The sequence below is a fragment of the Plecotus auritus genome (assembly GCF_963455305.1).
Source record: "Plecotus auritus genome assembly, chromosome: 3".
Classification (NCBI taxonomy): domain Eukaryota; kingdom Metazoa; phylum Chordata; class Mammalia; order Chiroptera; family Vespertilionidae; genus Plecotus; species Plecotus auritus.
In genome coordinates this window covers 147,817,436-147,829,529 of record NC_137772.1, presented here as the reverse complement: position 1 = coordinate 147,829,529, position 12,094 = coordinate 147,817,436, and the positions used below count along the sequence as shown (strand labels likewise).

At 37.1% G+C, this 12,094-nt stretch overlaps 1 protein-coding gene across 1 annotated transcript in view; it reads left to right on the top strand.

Moving 5' to 3' along the window:
• Positions 1-12,094, top strand: part of ACSS3 (acyl-CoA synthetase short chain family member 3) — a 195,958-nt gene that overhangs the window by 124,088 nt on the left and 59,776 nt on the right. Inside the window, exon 8 of the mRNA XM_080661591.1 lies at positions 1,916-2,067. Within this exon, the coding sequence (XP_080517717.1) occupies positions 1,916-2,067 (152 nt within the window). The remainder of the gene's footprint in view (positions 1-1,915; positions 2,068-12,094) is intronic.

Genomic DNA, 12,094 nt, shown 5'->3' with positions numbered 1-12,094 from the left:
CCCCCAGGGGCGGGCCATGGCGCTGCCAGCTCTGCCTGCATATGCACATTTACTTGCCATCTTTGATGGGTTAATTTGCATACTCACTCTGACTGGCTGGTGGGCATGGCTTGGCGTAGCGGAGTGATGGTTAATTTTCATGTTTCTCTTTTATTAGTGTAGATTAGGGTAGATGAGGTTAAGATCAAGTTTCCCAAAGTCACAATCTACTGCACAATGAACTGATCAGTGCCTAAGACAGATCAAAGAAGTAAAAGTCAAACGTTTACCTTATTTGATTAGAAAGAATAAAGTTGCTGACTCATTTTTAGACCACTGTGCTTAAGGCTTCAAAATGTGTTAGTCAAATTATGTACATGAGTTGCCAGATTGTATACTGTGTCAGTGTGTTGATCTATATGAGGTGGTAATGAAATAAAATGCAATCAAGTCTTTTGGGATAGCTGGGATAATAAAAAATAAATTTCTAGTTGCAATAATACTTCCTTTTGTATTTAAAGAGCAAGAGAGGCCAGCCGGTATGACTCAGTGGTTGAGTGTCGACTAAAGAACTAGAAGGTCATGGTTCGATTCCTGATCAGGGCACATGCCTGGGTTGTGGGCTTGATCCTCAGTAAGGGGCTTGTAGTAGGTAACCGATCAATGATGCTCTCTCATCATTGATATTTCTATCTTTGTCTCCCTCTTCTTTCCTCTCTAAAATCAATAAAAATATATTTTTAAAAGGGAGCAAAAAAAAAAAAAAGCAATAGAACATAAGGAAGTCCTAAAGAGTTTTTTTAATTAATGTAATTTTCATTAAAGAATAATAAAAACAACTATGAAAAAAATAAAAGTAAAATTGAAGTCATGCCCTATCAATTAGAAGTAGATAGTAAATCTATATTATTGAACAGTTATGGTCTGCCTTATGTTATTATCTTTCATTTATTCTCTGTGGGGAGATCTCTAAGTTTACTGCCAGCAAATTCTTCCCTCCTTTTACCTTAGTTCAGTGTTTCCCAAGTGTGTTTTTCAGACCATAAGATCCTTGGGGTGCTCAGATGGGATATGTGGTCAAAAAAGTTTAAGAAATGGTACATATATAACATATATTAACATTGCAGGCACGTTGATTTAGAAACACAGAAGAAGCAGCATAGATGAGAATGGATTGAAGAATAAGGGGTATGGCAGAGCCAGATAGATTTTTGTGGGTCATTTCAACATTTTACAGAATTATTTATTTGTTTAAATGACATGCTTATTTTCCACTTTGCAGAAACATCAATTAAAAATGCTTTGTGTTCTTTTTAATTGCATCGTTTGTCATAACTGTTAGATTTTTATGCATGAATTTTGACTGGACATGTTAATGTCATTTTGAGGCTGTGGAAAACATGCATTTTGGGATGTCTTACTGAATTTTAAAAAAATTCATAGAATTTGCTATCCTTGAAGTGAGACATTTAATTGAAAAGGTCATTTCTCAGAAATCACTGTGATTCCAGATTTTTCTCTCTTCTCAGATATTTTAAGATTTACTATTGTCACTTGTAATAGTGATCATGAAAAAAAGATAAGTTAGCAATTGCTAATACCTATATTTCTCATTCAGCCTACCATACAAAACCATATATTTAATTTCTTATAAAATAGAAGACTGTTGGATACTATTAGTTTGAATTACAAAACTTGAGAAAAGAAAAATTGGAGTTTGAAAAGCTTTTAGGGTGTTGTAATGGGACAAACGACCTCTCTGATGCCTGGGCATTTGGTTTGTTTTATTTATGATAGAACATAGGAATATTTTAAAAGTAAGATTTGTTGAGAATCCCAGTTTATTAACATTTCTGTGTTAAACGTATAAATATTAACCCGTCAATGAAATATGAGGCATTTTACCCAGTGACATTTTAAATGAATCTCATTGTAGGGGAAGCCTGTGGGAACACCAGATGCTGGCGCTTATTTCCGCGTGCTGGCAGAGCATGGAGTAGCTGCCTTGTTTACAGCACCCACTGCAATTAGAGCAATCCGTCAACAGGACCCTGGGGCAGCCTTGGGGAAGCAGTACTCACTAACAAGGTGAATGGGATGCACAAGGCAAATTACATCAAAAACTGCAATCTGAGTGAATGACTGAACATTTTATTTTTTTCTGGCATTGCAATATCTTCTGTGGAGAGAGCCAAAACATTCTGTATGATATTAAGAATGACTGTTCTAAACATATCTTTGAAACATTTGGAATTATTTTAATTACACCATGGATATTTTTAAATACCTCATCATGCTTATTTCAGTTCAAATATTACCCAAATATTTTTAAAACTACTCTGCTTATATTTTTCTTAAAGTAAAATGCTGACTATAAATTAAAATGCATACATACATGCATTTTATATAGATATGTACTTATATAATCTGTATTTATCTCTAACTCTGAATATACCTGTCTTTTGAAAATAAAATAATGGTTTTAATAGAAGAAAAATATTGTTTTATTTTACATATACAGATAAAATATGAATTTTATAGCTCAAATTACCTTTGTTGAAAGAGTAAAAGAACGTATTTTTATTATTTTATAATAATATGCTGTGAATAGTTTAGATACTTTTGTGCTGGCTTATTGACATTCTCTTTAGCTTAATGATATGTATATATAAAGATAATTATAGCAATTTGTATCTTTAAGGCAGTTTCCAGCATCGATTCTCACTGAACCTCTTTGAAATAGGTCACTGCTATCATAAACTAAAGGAAGAGATTTTATTGTTTACTCAAGTCAGAAACTGTGTTTGCATGAAGTTGGTTTGAATTTTTTAAGTTAAAAGCCAAATGTTATTAATTTTGTGTTGCTATGGCCCAAAGAAGGAATTAAAAATAGATAACACCGATTGCAGATGTAAGCAATCGGTTTTGGCAGGGTCAGTGGTTTTATTTGTTTCTTTTTCCTTTTTTATTTTGTGAAAAAGTAGATCTGTGTTTACATCAAATTTACTTATCATCCAAAGAGTACTTCCTTGTTAAAATAAAAGGTGTTCATAAAATGAATCCTCTATTATAATATTTATACTAACCCTCTATTCACTCAATTGTGACATTTCAATTAGTTTTCCTGCATTTTAGTCAAAAGGATAGAAATATAAACTTTGTAAATGCATTTGAGGCTGTGTATAATCTTCACATCTTAAGACAATTCCAGGGCTTTTGAAGAAGCAGTGATTGTGGTTTCTTGCAGTGTCTCTTTACTGACAAATGCATTCTGATTGCAGGGCATTCAGTTGTGTGACCAGCAAACTAAGGTTGCTCATTTGCTGCATCGTCTTCATTTTCCATTTGTATGTGGCTTTAGATGCCATCTTCTCTGTGAAGGCAGGAGCTGTTTCTAATTTGCTTAATGTTTAAAGCATCAAACAATCCTAACTGGCTATTAAGTCATCGTTTTCCAAAGGACACATAAAGATATGGAGTCAGATTTTAGCATAAAAGAAATTGCAGTAAGTTCCTCCTCATCCTGCTCCTTTGTCTTTAGGCACCTAAATTATTTATGATGATGTGCACATGTTTCTAATAGGTATTTAGGAATGAAGACTCTGCAAACACCCTCAATTATTCAAGTTACTACTACTAATAAGTGCAAATACTCAAAATCTCCTACGTGCCAGGCATAAGCAGTTTATTTTTATCTTGCTTTGTCATAATAAATAGGAATTGTGATTATCTTCATCATACAAATGAGTAACATTGGTCCCAGAGCATTTAAGTAACTGTTTAGAAAGAAAATAATTCAGGCAGTTTGACTAGGCCCCACATTCCTAACCAAATACCACCAACTTTCTTTAACTATGAGAGGTAAAGTAAGAAACTTAACAAAGCCTAGAGATTTTTATCATTTGTGGGACAAAAGCAACTTTCACTTTTCATATGTTTTTAATCTATTCAAAGATAATACATTCATTGAACTACTTTAATGGATTCTCATTTGTGGACTAAGAGAATGTTAGAAACAGAAGGGATCTCAGAAATCCAACTATCTCATTTTAAAAACAAGGAAACTGAGGTCCACAAAGGGTTAAATATGGTTTAGAGACCGAATAAATACCGGAATTCAACTCTTCTCATACAACTATATTTTTATACTTATGCTCAAGACCTTTTGTACTTACATAACCAGAACTAAATATTCATTTTATCATAGTCGACTAGAGTTTGGAAAAATAGTTTAGAAGTCTTCTAATGTAATCATTTCATTTTACAGTTGAGAAAACGTTGTCATAGAGAGGTGAAATAGCTTCCCTTGGATTTCACAGCTACTCTGGGGCAAAGCTGGAACTAGGCAGTACACTATGGTAGTTAAGATTCTGACTCTGGAGTTAGACTAGCTGGATTCAATCTACCATTCACTGGCTGTATGAGACCTTGGATATAGTCTCCCTCCCCCACCTTTATTCACTGTAAAGAGTAATAGAGCAAGAATATAATGAAAATAAAAGGTATCTAAGTCATGCAAAGCACTTGTAACAATTCCTAACATAGACTAAGTCTTAGCTATTATTATCTTCTGCTTTCTAACTCATTTCCCTTTTACATCATATCATAGTAGTTTATTTTCCTACTAGAGGCCCGGTGTATGAAATTCGTGCATGGGGGTGGGGGGTTTCTCTCAGCCCAGCCTGCACCCTCTCCAATCTGGGACCCCTCGAGGGATGTCCGACTGCCCGTTTAGGCCCGATCCCACCAGGATCGGGCTTAAACCGGCAGTCGGACATCCCTCTCACAATCCAGGACTGCTGGCTCCCAAATGCTCGCCTGCCTGCCTTCCTGATTGCCCCTAACCACTTCTGCCTGCCAGCCTGATCACCCCCTAACCACTCCCCTGCCAGCCTGATTGATGCCTAACTGCTCCCCTGCCAGCCTGTTTGTCCCTAACTGCCCTCCCCTGCTGGCCTGGTCACCCCTAACTGCTCTCCCCTGCAGCCCTGGGCCCTTCCAACTGCCTTTCCCTGCAGGCCTGGTTGCCCCCAACTTCCCTCCTCTGCCAGCTTGGTCACCCCTAACTGCCCTCCCCTGCAGGCTTGATTGCCCCCAACTGCCCTCCCTTGCAGGCCTGGTCCCTCCCAACAGTCCTCCCTTGCTGGCCATCTGTGGTGGCCATCTTGTGTCCACATGGGGACAGCCATCTTGTGTGTTGGAGTGATGGTCAATCTGCATATTACTCTTTTATTAGATAGGATAGAGGCCTGGTGCAAGGGTGGGGGCCAGCTGGTTTGCCCTGAAGGGTGTCCCGGATCAGGGTGGGGGTTCCCTTGGGGCATGGGGCGGCCTGGGCGAGGGGCCTGTGGTGGTTTGCAGGCCGACCACACCCCCAGGTGACCCAAGCGGAGGCCCTGGGATCTGGGGTTTATTTATCTTCTACAATTGAAACTTTGTAGCCTGGAGTTGAGCCAAGCCTTCTGCTTGCTCCGTGGCAGTAGCCATTTCTGTTGGGATTTATGTATCTTCTATAATTGAAACTTTGTAGCCTTAAGCGAGGCCTGGGCCGGCCAGGGTGTGTGGAAAGCTTGGCTTCCTCCATCACCAGGGGCAACCCTAGCCTCCTGCTCTTTCCAGCTCCGTGGCTGCCGCCATTTCTGTTTGGGTTTATGTATCTTCTATCATTGAAACTTTGTAGCCTTGAGTGGAGGCCTAGGCCGGCAAGGGCAGGCGGAAAGCTTGGCTTCCTCCATTGCCGGGGAAACCCAAGCCTCCCTCCTGCTCTCTGTGGCCATAGCTATCTTGGTTTGGTCTATTTGCATATTTGCTCCTGATTGGCTGGTGGGCATGGCTTGTGGGCGTAGCAGAGTGATGGTTAATTTGCATATTACTCTTTTATTATATAGGATGGTTTTCTAGTTCAATCTTAATCAAGTTAGTAAATACAGGAGTGGGCAAAAGTAGGTTTACAATTGTGTTTGATTATAGCAAGTAGTCTATAAGAATGTGTAAATAATGAAGGCTGGCAATTGGAGCACTTATGAGATTATACGTAAGTATGCTTTGCCATTGTGACATTCCTTTGAGTTAATAAAGCTATTGTAATAATCATAACCTGAATGTCTTTTTCCATATGAACAACTGTAAACCTACTTTGCCCACTCCTGTATTCAGTGCTGGGAGTTCCATTCAAGATATCACATTACCTCATACTTCATGCAGCCTTTCTTTTCCAATTACTTAGCAATGAGATCTAATTCAAAAGAGAAAAAGCCTAGCATCAGAGATGATCTAAAAAACAAAAACATTTCTATAGACTGGAAATGACTGGAATAGAAAGTGGTAAGGCTGGTTGTATTCAGGTGTATCCCAGGTGGAAGTGCCATCCAAGTAGTAAGCAGGTCAGATATAAGTAAATTCTCATTGGACATGCTGTTTGGAAGTTGTAAAACATAAGTTGAGGCTATAGATAAAGTCTATAAACTACCAGAGAGAATCAACAGAGCACCAAAAAGGAAAAATAAAACTGATGCTAATAGATTTCAAATGACAATTGTGAAAGATCTTCAAAGTGCTGAGGGAGAATTGTCAAACTAATTTTTTTTTTTTTTAATTAAAGACTGAGGGCAAAATAGACAACTGTTCATATGGACAAAGCTAAAAGGACTTAAAATCCAAAGACTTCCATAAAAGGAAAAATACACGTGGGGGAATGGTATGGGTAAAAAAATAAGTAACTGCTAAAACCAATAAATTATTTTGTTTAATTTATATATTTGGCATAATAATCATAATGGGATATTGTGTTTAAACAGAAGCCAAAATTAATATGGTAAATAACAGTAACAAAATGGTGGAGAGTTTTTTCAAAAAGTACTTTGAGTTTTCTGTTGAAAAAGTAATTTCCTTCTCCTGGGGACCAGTAGGAGAAAATAGAATGAAGGAACGATGGAGATAACCACAGGAACACTGATGGCAAAAAATAATGATGTTTGTCATGTGAACTAGGAGTTGATGAGGCATCACTGAAATCATCTATTTTTATTTAACTTCTTTTGGCATAAGTAAAGAGTAATTTTCACTGGTTTGGTAGTTTATGGACCTTGAATAAGACATTCATTTTAGTTTTCTTCTGTCCCTACTTTATTAACTGGAAATTCTTCACTAGAATTTATCTTTTAGCTCTTTATTAATTTCAGTGCAGCTTCCTGTCCATTTTGACTAAAATTAATTTGATAACACTACCATTTTTGTTTCCTTTTTGCTTAATTTTCAACTTTATTCTAATCTTAAATTGTACTCAGTTTTACATAAAGTTGGGAGAAGGTGTATAGTTCTCCTTCCCATTAATGGCCCCCTCTCCTTTTTCCTACTCTGAATATTGCATATCATCTTTTTTCTTTATATTTTTAGTATTATAAATTTGTAAGTAGATTCATTTTTTGTGTGTGCTACCATCAGAATATCACCCAGATAATTAATCTATGTATATAAAAGCCTAAGCAACTGAAAGACTGGTCAACCGGTCTCTATGACGTGCACTGACCACCAGGGGTCAGACGCTCAATGCAGGAGCTGCCCCCTGGTGATCAGTGTGCTCCCACAGCAGGAGCGCTGCTCAGCAAGCTTACTGAGTGGCGGCAGGCCCACCAGGGCCAGGATGAGCAGGAGTAGTGCGGCGCTCGGCTGGGCTCGGCCTCCTCCCCGGCTGCCTGCCACTTCACACACTACTACATCCCTTGGGGGATGTTGGACTGCCGGTTTCAGCCCAGTCCCTGAAACGGGCAGTCCGACATCCCCCAAGGGGTCCCGAATTGCGAGAGGGTTCAGACCAGGTTGAGGGACCCCACTGGTGCACGAATCCATGCACCAGGCCTCTAGTTAGTCTATAATTATCTAGGGTAGCACTATATAATAAAACTGAGCTCTATAATAAGGTAGGTACTAGCCACATGTCACTACTAAACTCTTGACAAAAGATTAATACTGCTAAAAAAATGATACTTTCAATTTTTTAAAATTTTAATTGATTTAAGTTTTTAATAGCCACAGGTGAATGATAGTTTGTAATGTATCCAGGGAAAGGAAGTGTTTATACTACTTTCACATTTTTCTACATCACCAATGATTTCAAAATTTTTTCTCATCTTGATTTTAATGGAAATGGAAAGGATTCTCTAACTTGCAATGAAGCTAGCTGTCACTTTTACCATTTTAAAAAATACATATTTTATTGATTCTTTACAGAGAGGAAGGAAGAGGGATAGAGAGTTAGAAACATCAATGAGAGAGAAACAGATCAGCTGCCTCCTGCACACCTCCTACTGGGGATGTAGCCGCAAGCAAGCTACATGCCCTGACCGGAATTGAACCTGGGACCTTTCAGTCCGCAAGCCGACGCTCTATCCACTGAGCCAAACTGGTTAGGGCACTTTTACCATCTTTTATTGTATATCAAATATTTCTATTTTGCTTTAGTGCCAGCTTAAAGATTACTACCATAATATTAATGTAATTCAAATCTAAGGAAAGAAAAATAATAGAATTGTAATGGACAACCATAAGAATAAATACTAAGTTTTAAGATACATAATACTAAAATTTGCCATCAGATATGAATTCATTGCTAGTGCATGGCTTATTATTGTAATAATTTAATTATTTAATTGTAATTTACTTGGCTGGGAAATAATGCCAAAAATTAATTAAATAAAAATTATGATAAAACTTGTAAAAATGCTGGTAATATCAAGTTATTGTTTCTTCATTAGCCAAAAATTATTTTGTGCTAACATTTTTAATTGACAATGTTTAGCATCATTTTTATTAATAAATACTTTTGAAGTTCTAGATCTTCAGTTTTATATATAAACTAAACATATAACTATCTGGGACATCTAGAGCTCTTTGAAGTAATCTGTGGTTTGACAGATGATGGAAATGTGGCCATTTATAACTATAAATCTCTTCCCTTTTTTCTTTATTTATGTTGTTGGCATCAGCCAAACCTGTCATTTTATATATTTTAATACAAATTATCTAGATGCATAATATCCTTTTAAAAAATATGTTTTTATTGATTTCAGAGGGAAGTAGGGAGAGTAGAGAGAGATATAAACATTAATGATGAGAGTAATATCATCAATTAGCTGCCCCTGCAAGCCCCCTCTGGGTATTGATTGAAGCTGAAACCCAGGCATGTCCCTGACCTCCTGGTTCATGAGTCCATGCTCAACCACTGAACAACACCAGCCAGGTGAATATTGTTTACTTTTTCAAACAGCAAACTATTGGAAATTAAATTCTGTTCTTAAAGAAAAGTTTTAGACTAATAAATTTATTACACAGGTATTATTATAAATATATTTTTATTGATTTCAGAGAGGAAGGGAATGGGAGAGAGAGAAACATCAATGATGAGATCAGCTGCCTCCCACATACTCCCACTGGGGATCCAGCCCAAAACCTGGACATGTGCCCTGACTGGAATTGAATAGTGACCTCCTGGTTCATAGGTCGATGCTCAGCTACTGAGCCACACTGGCTAGGCTACACTTGTATTATTGATGAAAAAGGAGGTAAAAAAGATAAAATATGCTCTAGAAAATGATTACATTTTCTTTCCTTTTATTACATCTTCAATGAAATACAAAGAATAGTTCTTTGATCAATTGGAAAACTATGTTTGAAACCTCCTGCAGTCATAAATGGCAAAATTACAATAAAAATCCTAATATGTACAATAACATGTGTTTATTCTTTTCATTGCTCAAATTTCCTATGATATACAAAAACAATATACTTTTAACTTAATCTAAATTTTAAATCATGTATCAATTGTCAGTCTCAAAAGTATGTGTAATACAACTTGAAGCAGCACAAAAACAACGGGACTACATTTTCATTCAGTCTTTTCTGCTTTTACAGTTTGTCATGATTACCTGTGTTTTCCTCCAAATTATGTTTTCTTACATTGTACTTTTATTTAGGATTAAGTAATTGAGAGGCTTTTTTTTTGTTGTTGTTTATTTATGTGTTGGTTTTCTTCTTCCAATAACATACAATGTATTCTAAAGGGATTTTAAAGGAAATGAGAATTGTCTTGTAGTGATAAGTCTGTTTGCTCAGACCTGAATAATTCCATGTCTGCCTCTCTAGAGCTTCCTAAAGCAAAAATCTCCCTGTGCCATTCTCCTGTTTAAAATCGTTAATTGGCTTTAATTAGCTTCTCACTTCCTTCATGATGATATCTAAATTTCTTAGACTGCTCTACAAGCCCCTTCATGATGAGGCCCAGGCCTGACTAGTGGCTAAGTAGTTGGAAAATACGCCACTAGGCAACTACTGAAACATTAGTTTAAAAAAATATATTTTTATTGAATTCAGAGAGGAAGGGAGAGGGAGAGAGAGAAACATCAATGATGAGAGCGAATCATTGATCTGCTGCTTCCTGCATGCCCCCTACTGGGGATCCAACCCAAAACTCAGGCATGTGTCCCGGTCAGGAATGGAACCATGACCTCCTAGTTCATTGGTGGATGCTCAACCACCAAGCCACACCAGCCAGGCTCAAACATTATTTTTGGCAGTGCCTTGCACCATTATATGAAGTTTATAACTATGACAAGTTATTGAGCCAAACCAAACCAAACCCAAAATTTTGCAAAGCTGTTGTGATGACAGTCTCCTTGTAGAAACATTAAGTAACAGATTATCATTTGTCTTTGTTGCATTTATTGTCACTTGCACACCCACACACGCACATGCACTCAGATACAAGTAAAAAAAAATATTGACATAATGGTTTGAGGAGGAATTGTGTATATAGTGTTAACTAAAAAATTTTATCATCCTGGCTAATGTAGGAATTTTGCTGCTTCTTCAGAAAGCCAGGATCTAACTGCATTATTCCATTTGGTGGCCACTAGCTACTGTGGCTGTTGAGTGTCTGAAATGTCCACATTGAGACTCTTGAGGTCAAACTGCACCTTTAGGGTCATGATTATTTATAAAAGTTAAGGAGGATATTAAAGTTGATCTCATGAGAGTTTGATCCCTCTGTTCTTTTAATCGATCATCTTCTATCAAAGCTCTTGCAATTTATGTAATCCTCTCTTCTCTTCAGAGCTCTCTTCAGCAACTTTAGTCAACAAGCCATGGACTTCCTCTCTCCTCTTGACTGCTACCATCCTTGAGTGATTTTTAATATCTTGAGGGTAAATTTCTCTATCAATACACTTATTTTACCCAGTGTCTTTCAATGTTAGATTCTCTCTGCTACCATAAACACTATCCTCTCTCAGAAGAGACACATTTTAAAGATCTCCAAGTTTGAAATTTCTCCTCTCACAACTAGGTGCTCTTTTTTTCCTGATTCTACAGTGCCTTTGCTTTCACTGATTTTTAAAAATTTCTTCTGTGACCCCACTATTATTTCTTCCTGTCTCTTACCCCTCTATTTTTCCTGGTAATTTTCTCCATCATGGCTATTCCTACCTTGTTTCCCCATTTCTCTTGCCTTGCTTAGATTCCCAAACATTGATTTGCCATCCCTTCTTTTCTGTACTACGCCCAACCTGTGCTATGTCTACTTAGCCTCTTAGGTTACTGATTGAGTTTATGAAAGCCAAGAAGCTGCTCTTTAGTTCTTTCACTTTTATGTAATACATTTAAAATTCTCCAAAATAATCAAGACTTTTCTTTTTTCCAGCCTTTGTTCCTTTGTCAATTTCCATGCTCTTACAAAACAACATGCCTCCTCTTTTACTCAATAGAATGAGTCAAGCTGACATAAACTTTGCCAACTCCCCACCTCTGTACTTCGTCTTTCTAAGCTTCTAGAAATGTTTCAGTATCTACAATTCCCAGGTATTTTTACTGGTATTGAGGTATAAAGATGACTGCTCCTAAGGGGCTCACAGTGCACTGTGGGAAATAGATAAGAAACAAATAATTATAGAATGAAATATGTGTTTATAGCAGAGACAGGAAATGCATGTTGTTAGAAAGTAAAGATGGGAATATTTGAATCTCCATGAATCTTCATGAGATGATATAAGTTTAGGGACTGGCAATAAATCTTCTGTGGCTGTATTACATTGGATAGGCAGGTTTTCATTTATCTGATTGTTCT